The sequence below is a fragment of the Bombus fervidus genome, chromosome 1, assembly GCF_041682495.2.
Source record: "Bombus fervidus isolate BK054 chromosome 1, iyBomFerv1, whole genome shotgun sequence".
Lineage (NCBI taxonomy): Eukaryota > Metazoa > Arthropoda > Insecta > Hymenoptera > Apidae > Bombus > Bombus fervidus.
The window spans coordinates 20,823,234-20,843,893 of NC_091517.1; the positions used below are offsets into that span (position 1 = coordinate 20,823,234).

General features: G+C 30.3%; 4 protein-coding genes across 7 annotated transcripts in view; 2 read left to right on the plus strand and 2 right to left on the minus strand.

The window, feature by feature from the left end:
* LOC139989878 (tyrosine-protein kinase CSK) overlaps positions 1-5,693 on the minus strand; it is a 26,849-nt gene extending 21,156 nt beyond the window's left edge. The window contains exons 1-2 of one of the 2 annotated variants that reach the window (XM_072008574.1): positions 5,529-5,693; positions 1,304-1,346 (exon numbers count right to left, since the gene is read on the minus strand). The gene's annotated coding sequence lies outside the window, so the exon portion shown is untranslated. Of the gene's footprint in view, positions 1-1,303; positions 1,347-5,524 lie in introns of both variants that reach the window. The other variant, XM_072008565.1, reaches the window with a different exon arrangement.
* Positions 5,694-5,871: 178 nt separating this feature from the next.
* Ufsp2 (UFM1 specific peptidase 2) lies at positions 5,872-10,429 on the plus strand. Its single transcript, XM_072008507.1, has 10 exons — positions 5,872-6,204; positions 6,290-6,508; positions 6,602-6,829; positions 6,899-7,054; positions 7,139-7,232; positions 7,327-7,587; positions 7,669-7,812; positions 7,919-8,054; positions 8,125-8,378; positions 8,452-10,429. The coding sequence occupies exons 1-10, from the start codon at positions 6,166-6,168 to the stop codon at positions 8,661-8,663; spliced, it is 1,743 nt and encodes a 580-aa protein (XP_071864608.1). The 5' UTR covers positions 5,872-6,165; the 3' UTR covers positions 8,664-10,429.
* Tim8 (translocase of inner membrane 8) lies at positions 10,265-10,853 on the minus strand. The gene is made up of 2 exons (XM_072008658.1): positions 10,713-10,853; positions 10,265-10,515 (listed from the first exon to the last, which is right to left on the minus strand). The coding sequence occupies exons 1-2, from the start codon at positions 10,809-10,811 to the stop codon at positions 10,342-10,344; spliced, it is 273 nt and encodes a 90-aa protein (XP_071864759.1). The 5' UTR covers positions 10,812-10,853; the 3' UTR covers positions 10,265-10,341.
* A 464-nt stretch (positions 10,854-11,317) lies between these two features.
* Positions 11,318-20,660, plus strand: part of Oys (lysophospholipid acyltransferase 6) — a 32,270-nt gene continuing 22,927 nt past the window's right edge. Inside the window, exon 1 of one of the 3 annotated variants that reach the window (XM_072008588.1) lies at positions 11,318-11,419. In XM_072008588.1, coding sequence (XP_071864689.1) covers positions 11,333-11,419 — 87 coding nt within the window. In that variant the 5' untranslated portion in view covers positions 11,318-11,332. Of the gene's footprint in view, positions 11,420-12,511; positions 12,803-20,660 lie in introns of those variants that run through there. The other 2 variants (XM_072008606.1, XM_072008597.1) reach the window with 2 other exon arrangements.

The following is a 20,660-nucleotide window of genomic DNA, read 5'->3' on the forward strand; positions in this document are numbered from 1 at the left end:
ACATTTTCCTGAAATGCGTCGTTAAAACGCAACATTTCTCGTTTTTACTTTACTCAGCCAGTAATATGAAATATTCGCGTGCGTAGCCACACCGAAGTGCGATCTAATAATTGTACAATTGTAATAATTGTAGTATCAATTAGTTAACTTCCATTGGTACGATATAAAGTTCCCTTAATAACGTTCTTATGTTATAGTCGAGTTCCGTCGCAACGGGAATGTCTCCTTTCTGTGCAAAAGAATGCTGAGTTACAAGGAATTGCAAAGAATGTATCGCTATTCCGAGATTTTTTCCCGAACGCTAAAGCCTGGTAATATGAGTCACGCTGCAATGGCGAGCAGCACTCTTGAAAATCCTGCTAATGAGGCTCGATACTAAAATATACAGAGGATCTCTACCGTAACGAGATCTTGATTTTATACGTGATAAAATGATTATCAAATTTAATTGCTCTGGTGTAATAGGATAGGATAAATCTTAGCTTAAAAATAGCCAACGAATGGTTGAGGTTTGTTGCGTGATATTCAAATTTACCTCGATTTAGTCATGGCATATGCAATAAAAATGTTAGTCGTGTACTCGAGCGAATCATATTGTTTAAGAGGAAGAATTTTCAATTTTGTAGACAATTTTAGTCCAAGTGAATGCACGTTCTATGTATTGCGTATCTTCGCGTTATATGTCCAGAGTTGTTCTTGTACAACGGGTTAATTTGTGAAACAGATGCTCTTATATTCCAAAGCTACATAGTTTGTATAGAAACTAGATACAGTGTATATAAACTATAGAATATGGATCTTCTAGATATATGGTTCTGCTGACTCGAGATTCTCACACCATACGAGGTCTTAGCTATCATTCTGAAAGCGTTAGTACGTTTCAACGAAGACAATTCGCAGTATGTTGGGGATAAAAAAGGAAAATGAATGCAGAATCTCCGATGCATATTTAGATCTATGGTAATTGATATTCGCATAAATACGTATAACAAAGAGTATCGACTTTAATCAATTCTTATAATCTACTCTAATTAACTCGTATTTCGTATGAAAAATAGAAAGTTTGCTGAAAAATAGCCTGTGTAAATGTATCTATGGTAACCTTTGAGTGTAAACGTGTTCCGGGCTCGGACATGAAAAGCTTACGTTCGTACAGTAAGGCTTAATTTATTATTTTTACAATTTTATCTAGTTTACGACTTGATTGAACGTAATTCGTAATAAAGTAATAAGACAAGATAAGTTAAGTGTCCGAGGAATCTTTCCGAGCTTACAATTTATAAAAAAGATATTCAAGCTTTACCTATATTTTATATTGATTGTCCATCCTCTGGATATGTTCCCCTCTGAAACAATAAAAAAACGAGTTTCTCGTTCAATTACATTGATAATCAAATATTAAAAGAATTTACATACGAGAAGAATTTTAAAAGTATTTCAAACAAATTCTACTATACAACTTCTACGTAAAAGAAATTGTTCTCGTTACGCTTAACGAACAGTTGCTCGTAATTTCGCTTGGACTAAAACTAGCGAAGTTCCTTGTTAGAAATTCATTAAAAAAAAAGGGGGACGATTGCCGGGTAACGCGATTTTAAATAACAAGAATCTAACTATAGACGAGACTCTGCGTTTCACCGAAATGCTCAATTGCTAATTAAAATACCGAACAAAACAAAAATAAATGCGACCATCGAAGCAAATAACAAACAGGCGGAGCCTTTTTTCCAGGTATTCGGCCAGATATTCGCATGTGAATTAAATTTGAGCATTTAAAACTCGAGGATAAATGCATAATTATTAACTATGTAAATAAAGTGGTATTATCAGTAGCTTGAATTATAGAGGAAATATGTTTGCTGGTTTTTAATCAACGCGTTTCAAAACGTTTTGCATCTACAAAGATGCTAACCCCTTTACAAACAATTAAAAGAATTCTATTTCGTAAATTTTATTTACTATTATTCGAATAAATTTTATTTCGTTACTACGTCGTAGATTACACAAATGCGATGGACAAATTGAAAATATTCAATCGAAGATAATGTTATATCTCCTAAATACTTTTAAATGCTTTTATGCAAAATAGTAAAAAAAAAACTCTCATTTAAACGAATCATTTAATTACATCGTTATACAATTTCCTTCTAACTTGCTTAAAAGTCATGAAACTAACGAGTATATTTTCCATCCATAGCAAATGAAAGAATTAAATTACATGTGAAGCAATTAACAATACAATTACAGAATAAACGGCATGTTTTATTGAATAATAAGATAACACTTTTCCTAAATTTCATTATACGATCAGTTTCATGAACTGAATTACATTTCCATTTACTTTCAATAACTCACATATTCATTACAACCACGTACGATCGAGATATACAATCTCGAAAGAAAGGCAAATAGCGAATAATATTTGCACGATGTAAATAAACAACATCATTATAAACGTGTCATACCTATTTTCCATACTAACTGATGAATATTATATTAGATCAAATTATACGTAACGAGTAGAATCTTTAACATTTTTCATAGGCGATTAACATCATTTTTCCAAGCAATTGAAGCCACGTATATTTATCCCTTAGTTAAAATATCTTATCTGAATTTCTTTTTCATTTTTTAAGATACGTTGAAATACTTACTACCGGAAAAGGAAGAAAAGTATAGAATTCATATACAAAATTGTAAAAGTTGATTATTACGAGCATTAGCTGACTATGAAATCTATTTGAAAAAATGATTCAATTTCTGATTTGCTTTTGTTAGTTTATACAAATTAATGGAAAGTAAAGTTTCTTCCTTATCGCAGCTCTTATAAATACAAATAGATGTATCGCTTCAAATCGCTTCTATCGAGGAAAGCAGTAAGCAATAATACGTAAGAAATAAATTTTGTTTCTTCATAAAATTCTACGTACTAACTGAGTGAACATAATTTTCATAAGGTAATCGATTCCGTCGGCATTTTTCGTAATAGAGAGTAGTATCCGGCAGTTTGATCATTCGGCGCAAACGTCTCGTAACATTCAGCGCAAGGTTGCGGTCGCTCCCTCTCACTCGGCTTCAGAAGCGCTGCTTAAGGCTGAATTAATTAGGTAAGAAACACGCATGAGAGAATCGTTGATGTTTCGGCCGCGAAACGGCACAGCGGGAAACCGCGGCGTTTTTCTTCGTCGGCGAGAAAACGTATCCGTGTGTGTTCGACGCACGTGGAAAAATATAACGTAATAAACCAAGGAGGAAGAGCAGCCCATTTACAGCGTACAATTAAGCATTGTGACTGAATTATTCGACAAGAATACCATGTACCGTTCGTTAACTGTGTAATTAGCCAATAGTTAATTGCCCGGGTTCGCATGAGCTGCCTCACTCGCCTCGGAAGCGTATTAACCCTTTACACTCCGATTTTGTCCCGGCTAAACTTTTCTATGGTAACTCCAATGTTTTTTGGCACGTCGCACACGTGTATAATGAAATTTCAGTTTCAAACGATATGTTGTATTCTTTACACGAAGTTATATTTTTATGGTTCGAAATTTTGATCATTGTGTACTTTATTATTAATCACCAACCGTCTCGAATAATAAAAGCATAACTTCCTGTGAAGAATAAAATGTATCGTGTGTTACATATATATAATATTTATTATTAATTATTAATTTAACTGATTTAAGTTAAAATAGAATAGGAAGTGGACAAAAAGTTTTTATAATCATAAAATATTAAAAATTAAAAAGGACAAATATAATCGAAGTTAGGTCTGTTTTAATCTTTGTAAATGTAAATGTGATGTAACTTGTTTTTAATAAAAATAATAGAAAATTTTTAAATAAAGAAATTACTTTGTACAAGAAATTAACAATTAAATATTCCCTTGATCTTCGTCCGTTATATATGATACTTGCATATTATGTAGATATGTTGTGTATATCTTTATGATTTTGTGCTAAAATTTTATCACATAAAATGGAATTATTAAATTATAATTAATTATGAAATGTATCTCATTTACATTATATATCTCTTGAGGAATGTAAGTCATTTAAAGCATAGAGAACATAAAAATACCTTTTGTTGGCAGTTCATAATTTTATTGAAACGTCCCTGCACCCCTCATAATGAATACAGAGAAGGGGATAATTTTATGATGGTTTTATGACCATTGGCATCTTTTTAGTTTTCGCATTATTCTCTCTTTATTGCTCGATTCATATTTTGTCGGAAATTCTATGGTACAATTATTACTGCTGTAGCTGAAAGATGTACTGAAAGTATAATAACCATTGTGTATACCTGGGTGGAGTACTTTATGCACAAAGGGTTAATTCATAACACGATAGTTTTCTATCTTCCTCTCTGTGTTTTCTTATTTCATAAAAGGAAATGTGTAATGTCAAACACTAAACGCGAAAAAAAAAGGACGTATTCAAGGACAGAAAAACCGTGGCGGGAAAATTGGAATGCAAAGGACACGTGTACACCTCGACGCGCCACGATTATCGCTGACCAACAAGCTGACAGGAACGTACCGATCAAGCTGTCTCTTTGGGGTGATTTACATGATTCGAGAGCCGCTTGACATAACAGAAGCTACCCTTTTCAAAATTATATTATAACGCAACGATATTTACATTTTCTGCACGTATTTCGATCAGATCGTTTCGATTACGTTGGAAAGTATTTGTTGCGCTACATTCGTTTACTGGTACGGCTTCTGATGCGGCATTGCTTCAATGATAGCATGTTTTATACGTAGGATCCAAATTTAATTATCGATTCTGTTAATAACGTTCGTTAAATAATAGTATAACATATCAATCGTTTAACTTGATACATTGTATCCTTGAAATATCAAATCTTTTTGTCTTGTATTGATAATTAACGATAAATGTGAACACACATGTTACATAATACGTTATTATGGAAAAACAGATTAAACAACAACACGAATATAAATAAAGTGAAAAGAAAGCTCTGAGACGAATCTCTTTTATTTTCTGATCTTGTATCGAACTATAATTAGTGGAAATTTCGAAAAGTAAAGTTAAGAGACAGCTCATGGACATCGCGTAACCTCGACAAATCTTCGATGCACTAAAGGATATGTTTCGTGCATGCATGTGCTATTTTTTGCGGAAATGAATGTGCCGAAAGGTAAGAGACGATATTGTCACCAAATCGATACGGGATGTTGGAAATTACGAAGAAACGTGCTATTTCTCTGTCATTCGGTACATTTAGAATGCAAGAGCGTATGTCATTTAAATAACGCCCACTTTTAACTTGAGAAGGTGAGAGTAACAATTCAAAGTATAATCTTCGAACGACGTTAATCATTTATACAATTGGGAACATTGTTATCACTGTGTGGTAGAACGATTAAACAACTATCATCTCGCCAAATATACGCGATAAGAAGACGTTATAAAATCGTAAAATTGATGAAATTTTAATGTATAACAGCATCGCAAGAATTTTATCCTGCGCGCGAATAAATATAAATTACGCTTACCTACTTTATCGAATACTCGGATTTTCTTAGCGGACCTGCGAATAAACACAGGAAGCACAATAACACTATGTCACATGAACGAATATTCGTAAGAACCACTTAAAACAACGATGCAATCACCTCACGAAACGTCACACTCACTTTAGTCGGGCGGCCATTTTGCTACACACAACCCGAGTGAAGAACATTTTGATCTACGAAAGACAGAAGCTTGAAATTAATCTACCACAAGTCACTAGTAACTTTCGTGATACCAACATTATCCAGAAAACTTTTCGATTTAGTAAACAAATCTTATATGTTCGAAAATTGACTGCTATCGTTCAATAACATCATTCGACCTTTCTATGTCGAATTGCGATTATTGCGAATCACCTTTTCCTGCTCATGGCTTTTTGAATGTTATCAAATATAATTAGTTTGGTAACTATACGTAACTACCATAACCATTCTGTTACCATCTATATACATTTAGTTGATGACACTTGTACTGCCTGTAGCTTGTTCTTCATATAATTTTGATTGGATGACTACATCTGTTCTAATGTACTTTTTGAATCAAACCTTGCCATATGGCGATAGCACACACCTAATGTGGAATTAATTTATATAAAAAACTAGTTTATAATTAGATTGCTGAAATGGCGCCGCAATTGCGAATTTTATCTAATGTCATTGAGGTAATTCCTAATATATCTCTTAATATTTTCTATTTTTTGCTGTGTTGTGACATAAACTTATTGTATAAATAACATAATTTTTCAGCGTTTAAAAAATATAAAAGATGGTGTAACAGGTCATTTATATGGTGTTATGTATAATAACACATTAACAGTATTGACATTCAGCGTACATATAGCAGATGATAATGTTGAAGCCAACATAAATCATACGATGTTACAATTACATATGTCAGCAGAAATATACCTTTGTGGCATTTTACATGTGGGTCAATGTGAAGAAAAACTTTCTGATGCGTTTCAGGTAAAAATATGTTAATTGTAATTCTGCGGAAAGAGAAGAAAATATATTTATTTTAATTTATTCTTTTAACATTTACATGTTGTAATTGTTTAGGACATTGATATCACAGATAATCCATTATTTTTGAAGTATACACATGATGATTTAAAGATACAGGCGTATTTTTATATTCATTTAAAACTTGAACCTGTTACCGATATAAATGTCATTAATGAAAATGATATTTGTCGAGAATTTATTTATATTAGGTTAAGAGGAAGGCTGCCATTAATTGCACAAAATGATAATATAATTGAAGTGTTAGAAGAATCAAGAAAAAATGTAAGCTATTTGTGTTTTATCAAAAAAACTGTTATTATCATATTATATATACTAATTACCTTGTAACAGATTGTATCGGGAAAAGTAGGAATTCACTTTCCATCAAAAAATGCTTTCCTTTTTAACAATGAAAATATTGAAAAAAATATATCTTTAAGAGAAATTCTAGACATATCTGATTATGAAGGAAATAAAAATGTGGAAAAAACTGTGAGAAATATGGAGGTATGTTTTTTAGTATCTTTTATAATATTGCCTATGCCTTTGATATTCTTCAAAAAATATGTATTAATTTTATTAAATTACTAGGTTGCTGTAAATGCTTATATACTTTTAAAAATATCTGGAGACAGACTTTCCGAAGAAAATATTAAACATGCTCCAGTGCTTCATTATATAAAAGGTATTATATTTATATTTTTTAATATTAAATATTATATTCATATTTTTCAATATGCAATGAATGAATTCAAACAAATGTAATATTTATAATACAGGACCATTTAATAGTTTGGAATGTAATTTAGTTATTGATACGCTATCATTGGTGAACCTCAATATAAGTTCAGCAGATCTGTATGGCATATTGGTAGAATCCATGTGTCGAAATATTAAATTGATAGAAAAATGTTTTGAGAATCAACTGCAAAAATCAGAAACATCTATAAAACTTCCAATACCCATACACTTCAAACCTCATGGTTTTGGGCATCTGATCACAGTAGTTTATCCAAGTGGTTATAGTGATAAAGAAACAGGTAAGACTTTCCATGTTGTGTAAAATATAAAACTTAATACATTTATGTAATATAATATATATATATCTGATTAAATTTCAGTGGAATATCGTGAAAATTTACATAAAATTTTGGGATTAGATATGACTAGGCCGTATTTTCGTTATGCAAATACTGTGAAATTTGATAATTTACAAACAGAGGGTATACTTAGAAATCCTCACGAAGCAATTTCGATAAATGATGGTATGTTTAATATAGTAATGATATCACATTACACCATATTACAGCATGTTGCATTACATTATATCATACTACTATTTCTATATCTTATCACGAATTTCTTAATTAGGTACAATAAACGGTAATCGAAAAGTACAACTTGTACATGGTTCATATATGTATCATCATTATATGCAAGATAATTTTGATGATAATGGTTGGGGATGTGCATATAGATCTTTACAAACCATTATTTCATGGTTCAGGTAATTTTAATTGTAGGATAATTATAAATTTTCTATCTAATTTTATTTAATTGTAAATTAATCATTACAGGTTACAAGGTTACACTGAAGTACCAATACCTTCTCATTGTGTAATACAGAAATGTTTAGTTAATATAGGAGACAAACCTGCAAATTTTATCAATAGTAAACAATGGATTGGCTCTACGGAAGTAGGTTTTGTACTGGAAAGTCTTTTGGATATTAGTGTTAAAATACTCTGTGCATCTACAGGTGAAGAAGTATCATCATTAGCTCCAAATCTACTACATCACTTTCAGACACAGGGTACACCAGTAATGATTGGTAATTAACTCTTTCTTTTTGACATAGGAATAATCGTTTACTTTTTTAAATTTTATATATAAATAAATTATAGGTGGAGGAGTGTTAGCACATACAATTTTAGGAGTCAGTTATGATCAAATTACTGGAGATGCTAAATTCTTAATTTTGGACCCTCATTATACAGGTCGTGATCATTTACCAACTATAATAAGCAAAGGTTGGTGTGGATGGAAATCAAAAGATTTTTGGAAAAAAGATACATTTTACAACATGTGTCTTCCTCAGAGGCCAGTATGCATCTGATCATGTTAAATTAAAAATTCAATGTAAATTATGCATAGTAACACTGGCAATGTTCAGAAATATTTATTAATTAGAGAATTCAAAATAATGTAATACATATATGTTTGAATACACAGATAATATATATTATATATAATATATACTAGATTATATATAATATATACATATATATCGCGTTAAAATGGACATACAACTTACACAAAATGTATATGCAAATTCTATTTTGTTATACTACTATTTCCATATAAAAGTTGGTATGTCCACAATTGTTGAGCTGAAAAACACTGTTATTTATATTTATTTTTACTTTATAGTTGATATTAATTGCATATTGAGTGCATTTTCAATATAGTACTATAAACAAATCGAAAAACAATGTTTAATATTAAGATACAAATAACCATTCCAATTTCCTACATTAATATTCTAATGTAAATTGTTTCTGTATAAATTGATACTTCTATTCTAAAATTTCATTCTTTCATGATTAACTTTTAGTTTTTGAATTAGTTTTTAGTTTTCTTCTTTGTTGAAAGCAAGTAAAATATATTCTAATTTTTGCAAAAAATATTAAATACTACTGTAATAAACCTACATTTAGCTGAAATATGTAAAATATCTATTTTTAGTTCAAAAGATTCATGTACAAACTAATCTTCAACACTTCGTGAATTTGAATTAGTAAATTATTAGACATTCAAGAATGATACCTACATATTAGTCCTATATATTTCAATTAAAATATATATTTTCGAGAGTATTAAAGAATTTAAATGGAGTTATATCTCTTGCACTATATTTTTGCTAAGACTTTTGAATATTTTCTGGTTATTTATTCCAAAAGCAAGTGCTCTTCTTTATGGAATTATCATTACAATTCCTTAAACTCGGTAAAAAATTATTAAGTTTGTCATAAATAAATTTACAAATTAAATGTTTAAACATTTATCTAAATTGTTATTGCTCAAGCAAATATATTTGATCATCTTCTGTATCAAAAGAGAGATGCAACTTCCTTTAATAAGTTAATTAAAATTAAAAATAATTGCATTACTAAATTTATTTTTTCAATTGCTCAACAATGAGTCTCAACATTTCAAATATTTGAATATATAAACTGAAAGTTAAATACTTTAATTGCAAAAATACTTACAATGTTATTTCTACCAATTAGGAGATTCTGATTTTTTGTTGACACCTTTACACAATCAGAAGAATTTTCTATAGATTTTTAATTTATATATATAAATGCAGTTAATTGTACTACTTATGTTCAACATAATTATTATATACTTAAAAATTATTCAATATGTATAATGTGATATTAAAATAGCATGTATCACTTGAAAAAAAACATGCTTGTTATAACATCGTAGTTATATACTATATTTCTATAGTCCCCAAACAAATTAAAAAATTTTGCAGCTATTTGTAAGTTAAGATGTACATTTTGTAACATATACATTGATTTTTTGTATAAATATATTTAAAAAAATGATTTTGTTAAAGAAAATACATAATTCCTTTTCTTATTTGATCAATATTAAGTAATGTTTTATTTTCCACACGTGCGTGTGTATACAAATACTTGTTTCAATATATAAATGAGATAAAAGTAGATTTATTTCGTAGATTAAGTAATAACAATACAACTATTATAAGCACAATTTGTTTAATATTACATGTTTCCTACAGATTTTTGTAAAATTTGTGCAAAACGATTTGTAATTAAAAGCGAAACATCTATAAATCTATCAACACAATTACTTAAGCATTGTTCTGTTCGACTGTCCAATTTGACTCCTGGCTTATCCACACATTTTTCCCAACAAATATCATTGAATTCGTGGATCTAAAATTACATTATTGCTATTAAAAAATTGTTAATTATAAAATAACAGTATCAATAAAAAATCATGTTCAATATACACAATATATACAATGTTCAATAAATTAACCTCTCTAATGTGTTACAATAAATTTCAAATTTCAAATAAGTAACAAGAACAACATTTTTAGTTTCTAATTATGTCATAAGATCTACTTCACCTGAGCTTGAATTTGTGCCTTTTGCTTTTCAGCCATAAAAAATTCTTGTAATTCTGCTTCTGCCAGCTTATTGCCTTCCATAGCATCATCGGTAGCCATTGTTTGTGTATATTATATTTCTTATAATTTTACAAAATAATTTACTCAATATTTTATAAAATCAATATTTTAATCTTTCCCGCACACACGTGGTCCTAATAATTAGATAATCACCACAATCATTGTTTACCAGTGACTATCTAGTACCCTATATACTTCGTACAAGGTAACTCTTTTCATGAATTAAAAAATGTTACTATGTAACTACGTAGTACTACTAACTACTAGTAACTAGTAACATTTCCTGTTATGAAAAATACTAGAGATACTAAATACAAAAAGATGCATTCGAACTATAATAATAAATATTTAATATTTTAAAGTATGATAAAATACAGTATATTATATTTAAAATATAAATATTTATAACATGATTATACAATAGAATTAATTTTAGATTATCTTTGTGATAGTAGTTATAAAGATCTAAAAGACTTATTTAAGTAATTCATATAATTTTTTCCTAAAATGTACAAAAAGTTAATAAGCAAGTATAAGTATTTATTGCTCCATCCGTATATATGCTTATATCCGTATATAAGTACAATAATACTTCAACAATTCATAAAATATGCAAAAAGAACCATAGCATTATTCAGAGAGTTGTGTTCTTCCTTTTCCCTTTTCCATGTTCGCCTCCTTACTTTCTTTTCTTAGAAATTTCCCTCTCGTATATCCTAGTGTACTTGTACTATATTCCTATATTTCTATGTTCTTGACTGTATGCTTTGGCATTAAGTTCTTCCTTTAGCATCTCTTCTATCTCCTCCTCTAGTTGTTTCCCCACTTTTAGACCGCTGGATCATACAGAAAGTTAATACACATAAAGTGTTCTTTAACGAAAAACATAATATTTTTATGGTATTAATATATGTATATGTTTGTGGTTTTTCCATAAATTTGTTTTCAGTAAAGCCAAGCCTTCGCATTTTCATAAAAAAAGGAATTAGTTATCAATTTTGTTATTACATCGAAAAATTTTATAAAAACTTCTTGATGAAGTCACTACGATATTATATTATGATTTACGATGCTAAATATTTGACAATAACAATACCATTTAATAATTATAAGAATGAACGCCAGATATAAATAGGTATTAAGACTTTAATGATCTTATGTCCTCCTTGGAGTATTTGTTTCTTGCGATTATGTCTTGTTCGTTCGTATGTTTGACTTGTTTATTATTTTTCCAATTATCTGATATACTTTTTTGAAATAAACTTATGTAGTGCAAATACGTTTCATTTTACTTCCTATATAATATAAAATACGGTTAGTTATGAAAAAAAAAAATAAATTTGAAAATTCAATCCCAGTAATTTATAATAAAAAGTCATCTATAAATCAATACATTTATTTGAACTGTTACATAATTTGAAAAATTATGTAAAAGGATATTGTAAATTTAGTAAGATTTGCAATCAAGCAATACATGCATACGTGTATTATTAAAAGAATTCTGTATGAAAAAGGAGCATTATAGTTTAAAATTTGAATTCCATCATAGTCGTTAATATTTGATTAATCATCGAGTCACGCCAGATGTACGAGTCAGATATCTACGGGCCCGTAGCCAAATACTATTTCACTATTCAACTATAAGCGAGGATCTACAGTCCAGCATATCACGTGCAATTGATTATGCTACCCGTGGATACGGCCCTGAATACCGGCAAGGCTGCTAGCCGGCGCGGAACGTAGCGGCGCTGCATTTCAGGAACCGTCGTTGACGGCGTCATTGTATCTCTATCGTAGTTGAGTCGTTGCATTCTAACGATCATATTCCCTCGAGAGAGAGCAACCGAACGGAGTGGGACCGTGTCCTCTAAAGGTACACGTTGGTACCGTCAACGTGACGGGTGGTGTGTGCGCGCGTATTTATTTGATTTGTATGACCATTGACAATGACCACGACCATGGAGGACTATTATGACGGTTCCCGGACATTTTCCTGGCTCGCTGATTTCATCGACGTGCCGATCGATCAGGTGAGAAATTCATCCGAAATTTATATATCTTTCTGATTTTCTCACCGGCATCCACCTCTCTTATTTACCTTTCTACCACTCAAAAGGAGGGCGCATCGATCGAACTTAGATTATTATGGATATATGTTGTTTTTATTGAGTAAGTATTCTTCTTGCTATTGACCTTGCTTTATATTGTGTATACACTTGACGATGGATTTCATAATGTCAAGGTTAGGGTTCGTTACACTTGCAGTCAACGTTTTTGAGATAGCAACATTACGAGCTATGTATATTCTCTGGTTATCTTCCGTATAAAACGATCTGAAATACGTTTGTTAGATAGTCGGAACAATAATATTGCGACCGCTGATTTTGTGATTCGAAGGGTTAACTATTAGTTAATAAGTTCTCTAAGCTGTATTTTATATGGTATACGTGTACGGAATTGATATAAATATCTTCAGTAAGAACTATTTATTGTCTCCGTACGTTACATATTTTAGTACGTTTCGTACTACGTTTACTGCATTTTTGTATTGTTTTATGTTCCTGTCCTATTACATCATAGACACATTCTGATGCAATTTCTTTTTCCTACACGGATTAATTCTATCTAGGAGTGTATCTTATCGAACACGTTGTGAAACGTGTGAAAAAGATCCATTTAATATGTTTGTAGCATACGTCTATCGCATAATTTAGCATTGAAAAATGTACGAGATATATAAATATGGTGTGACAAGAATCTTAAAAATAGCCTCTCTCGGATATAGTGTGTTTTGTGTAAATGTTTCGACGTTTAATCTAACTACAATGCGAGCATGCAATTTCTATGTGCTTAGATCCCTCGATAAGATCAAGTTCGTACACGGTCTGAAGGTGTTAGAGCGATGTGAATATCGATAATGTTAAAGGTCTCGCAGAGCGATGAGGTTATCATTAAAAGCTACGGGTGAAGTCACGCGTTGAAGTCACGAACTTCGAAGAAATTTCGTGAAAGTAAGTGCCAACGTACCACGAAATATGTCATTCTGTAAATAGAATGACCGGTGAATGTATTCAGGGAGAGACGATTTGTGCTATACGAGTTCTACATCGAATGCAACAGTTGGGAAAAATCGAGTACAACGTGAACTAATTCCACATAAGCAGCGAACGTTCACCGTGTACTGATTACTTAAAAAGTAAACATTTAACTTTCGCTGAAAGTAAAATTCGATATCAGTAAAATTTGCACAATGTGTGTAAACGAAATGTTCATGATATAAGGATTATTTATAGAAACGAATATTCCTATATAATAAAATAAACGAAACCAGTAGTGATTACTAAATTTATAAAATTATGACGAGAGCACTTAATTTATAAAATTCAGGCAAACATGTCATTTATAATTATTTATCATTATTTGCTTATTATTTATAATTGCGTATTGAGTAACTATCCCCGATTTCAATTACTTTGCAAAAGATACTAAAGTAAATTATTATTACTAATACTCTTACTATTACTTTACTCACATTACTTTGCAAAAGATACTAAAGTAAATTATTATTACTAATACTCATTTAATATTTTGATAATCGTATTGAACCAATATATCAGTTATATCGTATCAGTCATATTAAATAGTATTCATTTGTAAGTACTTCATGAAATTGACACGTGTGAATAAATCGAAAGACGTGTTAGTCAGGCTATCGTTTTTTGCTGGTTGAACGATAGTAATTGTATCCTGAAAATTACTGTGCAGTAACGAGCAGCGGGTGCAATTTTACAGCCGTTGAGTGGTTCGAAAGGAGCCGTTTCATAGGAAGCGTTTCTTGATATTACTTTTAGCGAGCCACCTTTTCCCATTATTTTCATTCACAGTGTGCTAAAAGCAGTTAATTTATAGCAGGCGAATTTCAAACGAATAGATATAATGTTCCCACTACGACAAGCGGAATAGTCGTTAATAAGTAGGATATAGCGTTTTCATAATGATAATCATTTTTATTTCGATAATTTCTGCAAATTTGCAGTTATTACCAAGTATCTATATCAAGTTATTAATATTGCTCTACGATGAAATATGTAAGTATTCAGAATTGATAGGAATATATGTAAATTTCGATTGTTTATATGTACATATATATATATATATATCTGGTGATATTCTCCGTGAATTGAACTTATGCAAATTATATTATTAAGAAACTATAAAGAAATAGCGCACCAAAACAATTTAAATTATGCAAATGTGAATATTTAGTCACGAAAGTGAAAAAAAGTAAATGAGGTACGCTATCGGGATTTGTATTCATATAAGCTGATGTCGTAACTTGTCGTCGATGCTTTTTAATTTTAGAGCTGCGTGAGATACGTGAACGTCATCGATTGGAAGCAGTGCAATTCGATGCAAGGAACGTATAAGAAGAAGTGGGTTTATCGTGTGCTGAGCTCACAGCTTGATCGCTACATTTTTCCAATTGCACTTTTAATTAATTCGGTGAATTTCCATGAGTCGATCCATTCATTTATGATATTAATCATTACTACTGAATAAATTTTAATACAATACAAGTAATAGAGCTAGAATTATTTTTCACTATTGAACTGATATTCTTAGTGAAATTGTACAAGTTAGAAATCGTAAGTTTTTTACTATTAATTTTCCAGTATTAACTTTTGAAAGTTATTATCGGAAGAAATTTATGCTATCGTGGATTAAATTTCACATCATTACATTTTTTTTATTCTAGAAATTAATAAAGTTAAACAAATGCAATTAAATCTTTTTATTATTATTTAATAATAGGCGAACGATAGGAAAGTTATTATTGTCAATGGTTATAAATAATATCGTAATAACATCGAAACAAAGTCTGGATGGAAAGAAATTTCACGAGTTATATAACAGTAAAATGAGTTTAATAACGAAGCAAATGAATATTTGCAAGTAAATCTTACAAATTACAAGTCATTTAATTATTATATTTAATCATCACAAAAATATAGTCACAAAATAGAAATCTATCACTTGTAACTCTTTAATTTAACTTGACATAATTTGTAACTTGTTAATTTACTAATATTATTATATAGTTGATGAATTATTGCGCGAAGAACGGTTCATTTTCATCCATTCACGATTCGGTAAAAATTATTATTAGCAATTTCTATTACTTTCACCAACAAGAGTATAATCATATACAAACTTTTCCTTTTTAACGAAAGATAAATATCTTTGGATTTTTGTTTAACATAGTAACAGCATTATCCTTCGGTGATTTTTTTTAAATTGCAACAAAAGTATACTTAAGAGGACTCTTAAGAACGAAAATCTCTTATTTTCAGTGTTAAGTTATAAGGTCTATTTCATTTTGTCACCTGAGAATATCTGTCTTTTTACTTATTAGTTATCATACAACCAGTAGCTGAAAGTAATGTACAAGAGGGCCCAGAACTATTTTCAATGATTATAAAAGAATTTCAAAGAGCTATGTTTAAATACACCGATCATACTATTCGTGCAAGGCTAGTATAAAAAGGTGAGAAAAAAAGGAGCAAATAAGAAATAAGAAATATGCAATTGTTTTTCCACAACTATTTGGTAACTATGCAAACATAATCGTATCTGATTCATTCGCTATCGGCTGACAATGAGCTCAACAAGGTGACCCTGTTTCGTAGTTGCTAATTCTACTGATTTGTTCTCAATGTAGCGAGGAACAGGATTTAACTTCAATGTTTGTGTGGAGGTGTGATCGAGGAACGGTTATATAACACGCTCTACGATCGGTCCTTGTTAAAGAATACATTGCGAACTAAGGTTGTATATGTTATAACGCGTCTAGAAAGATACAGAGGAGAACCCAACCGTTCTCTATTTTTGGGAGCAACGTGAGTTGTTTCCCGTTTCGTTTCCATTAACTTATAGTCATCTACAAAAAAACCACATTCTTTAGGTGTTCCGTTATTGTACATAGAATTACGTATTAGCGATGCACCGAAAAACATGTTGATCTGGTTTGGTTTATGGTCTTGTTCTTCATCCAAGTCCGTATCACGAATATTAACCGAGCATGTATTTGTATCCAGAAACATTTTCCGAAATACTTTATCATTTCCCGATATCATTTTCTCAGAAAATACGTTATATTGAAAAAAGACTTCTTCCTTTGATACCAGCGATATTTGAACAATTTTAGTCACAGTTGTTAAATACTGAATATCCTAAATTAAGATTCCTTTGGCTGATTCATGACTTATTAATTCTCTAGCCTACTTTTGATTGCCTTTTTTTAGGATACTAATTAATAGCATTCTTATCAAAAATTGATACCTTGATAATCATTTTGGTTAACACAATTAACATTCTTAAAACTCTCGTGTTTCTTGCATTTTGTTGAGAAAAATTGATCCTTGTTAATTAGATATTAACGATAAAGATATATCCCTTCGGTTAGTTTCCTAAACGAGGTACAATGTACAGAAACATGAATCCGATTTTACGAAAAGTAAATATATTTATCGTCTAAATAATTTAATAAATTATTAAAGTATAATGTTGTATATACGTAATAATTATGAAATAACGCCCTAAATTCAACACTTTCAAGTGAGTTGATAAATAGTAAAGTAAGAATATGTATACACGTAGATCCAAATCTCTAGTATTGAATATTTAGATTGACTAATATTTTTTATTTTATTTACTCTATGACTTCATTTAATTGACGCAATTCAGACGATTATATCACGTAACACGAGGTATTTAACTGATTAATAACGTCGTTCTATGAACTTATCTATATTCGTATGAGTTCCATATAAACTGTTATCAAATGCCAAAGTTAAAATAGCGATATCACGATTGCGTATTTGTTCAACATCATGATTTGAATGATATTCATTGATGATGATTTATATTACTTCTATAATGAATGAAATAATTCTGTAGTAATAATAGTATCTATATAATCTATTATGTACATAATCTGAATAACAAACAATCTAAGTGAGTAATTATCAAGCTGACGTCATCTTGACATTAATAATTATTCTTTGATAAATAAACGGTTGTTGCATATGAAGTAGGAAAAGTAAGTTTGATCACTGAATGACAGAATAGTAGTTACAATATACCTTTTATATTACTTATTAAAATGCATGTTCACTGTTTTTCAGTTTTTTTAGAGTATTTTCCACATATACACATAGTTATATTGCATATAGTTTTAGTTGATAAATTTGTTAATTTTTTAAATTTGAAATTTGTAAACGTATTATCGTGATATCGATTATAAATGTTTATTATATCATTTTCAACATCACGCTACGGATTTTAAATTGTACAGGATATAGATTATTCTGATCATTGCTTGTGTGAGATCTATCTGTAAATATATCTTGAAATATAGCGTAACGTTCAGCGCAGTGAACGGTTTTCAGTGCGCTCCAAATTTTATATCTGTAGAACTGTAAACGTAAAAAAGTACATCTGAAAAATATATTTGCAAAAAAATATTTATAAATAGTTACGTTCTCTGTTACTCGATAAAAGATATACGAATGATTTTTATATGTATCGTGGGCATAAGTTTATGGTACAAGTAAAATCAGACAGACTGGATAGATAAATATAAAGCAAAAATCAAGAATAACAAAATTGCGTTGGAGGTATTTTTTTTTAAGAAAGTCAAATTTAAGAGCTTGTCAAGTATACGTATACACGTGTATTTGAACAATTCTTAGATATACAGAAATAGACAATTGACAATAAGTTATTTCATATACCAGTATAAGAAAAAAGTGTAGAATAACAGTTTTTCATTGGTGTTTGGTCAAAAAGTTTTCAAGTTTAATTTTCTCGAATACAAGACGTCAGATAAAAAAAAAGTTTTATTCTATATTTTCGACATATCTTAGCATGCAAAGTGTAGAGTAGCCACCTGCCAATTGTCTTTTTTTATCTAGTTAGAAATTAGTCAAATACACGTTTGCTTGTCAAGTTTTCAATATTCGACGTTCTTAAAAATAAAACTAACGCAATTTTGTTATTCCTGATTTTTCATCTTGTTTTAAGTAATAAAATTTTTTTGATTTTACCTGCGTACCATGAATTTATGCTCATGGTATATGTATTAACTAAAAATGCAGTTAATGAAAGGTAACTTAAGATAAAACTGCATGCAGTTGATCGTATTACGATTTGAAATAAAAAGCTGAGCTTGCAAAAAAATACTCGTGAAGTATAGTTTGCGTCGTGTAACTACGAAGAAACGAGCAGAGATCATTGGCCTCCGACGAACCGAGTATCGCGTTCAGCGTGATCTATTCATCTTGGACCCTCATGGCGAAATAAATCGTCATTGATACTAAGTAAATTAGTTCGAGAGCCGCGTGCAAAGTGCACGGAAATTATTAATCAACATAATGCTTGTTTTCCATATGAACGTATCTATGTAAATTAATATATATTCATTGATATATAAGGTGTACAAGAGATTAGTTTTAACAGTGGTAACTTTCTTTTCCATTATAGCTTATGCTATAGGGTTTATTTTCATTAAGCTTGTGTAGTTTGTTATTGCGGAGTTCGTACTAACATCTATATTCGAATTACTCGACTAAATTTTTAGAATAAAGACGTCTGGATAATTTTAATAAAAGTTAATTTTGAGAAATAATTCGGGAGTAATCACATTTTAAAGTCAAGAGAAGTTTTGATCGTATAATGTCGAAAAGTATTTAGGATAACATGTAACAGTTAGCGTTTTAATGGAATTGCTCTCTGGAAAGGAAATCCGTGTTATATTACTCGAGAAAGGAAAGATTATTTATGCAAAGAACACTCATTTCTATGAATTTATTCATCGTGTAAATGAATTAACGCTCGTTTCAAATTCGTTTTTATATCCATGGTTTGTTTTGAATCAGAAACGATTCATTCACGTTAATTGCTATTCAACTATTCCAACACAAAATTACATTTTAACATTGTTCGTTTCTAGTCGCATTATTTCAAAATACAATATCCCATTTGACAACAGATGACAGAGAGAAATATAAGCGTCTTTGACCATGTTAGAAATAAAGCAGCATCGATGTCCGTATCGTTGAAAGCACATGACAAGGTCATTTTATAAGATTGATCGTCAACGCTTGATGATCGACAAATTGCTTCGTGTTTATCATTTCTATGTGAGAAATCAAGATGATTTTCTCGTGCCTTCTTTTCAGAGTTGGAGTCGTCGTCATATTAACTATAAGTAAGGATTTCCTAGTCGTATGTTTCTTCTTCAACAAATCTTTAATTGCACGGTATTTGGAAATCCGAATCTACCTTTAGCCGTATTTTGTTAGCTGAGACAAGAAAGAACTAACTGTTCGCTGTCTACATTCATCTTTGCGCAAGAACATCAGGTACCGTTGCGTCACTAAAGTTATAGTTACGTCCAAGAATGTAGTTTAAACGTGTTTTGTACGTACGTGTGTTCAAGTTTAAATACCGTTACATTAATTGATTTCCCTTATCGCTATTCTAACCCATTTCGATTTCTGCGAAACAGCGGATGATAAAACGGGAGAAGAAAGAAGAAAGTGAGTTCGCATATGAGAAAAAAGAAAAAAAAGCTGTGAAGACAGTAGTCTCATTGTATCGGTTGGTGTTTCATTGTTTTTTAAGAAGCGACGTGGACTAGATTCGTACAATCTTTTGATTATTTCTGAGATGTCGAATTTTACCAGCTCTCTTGTTCTAGATTTCTTCAATTTAGTCATTTGTGAACAGGACACTCTAAACTCTAATTAGGTCTTGGAGGACCAATTCAGCCATTCAGGGAGTTGATGAACTGTTTCTCCATAAGTGTCGAAATAGCTACTGTCTACG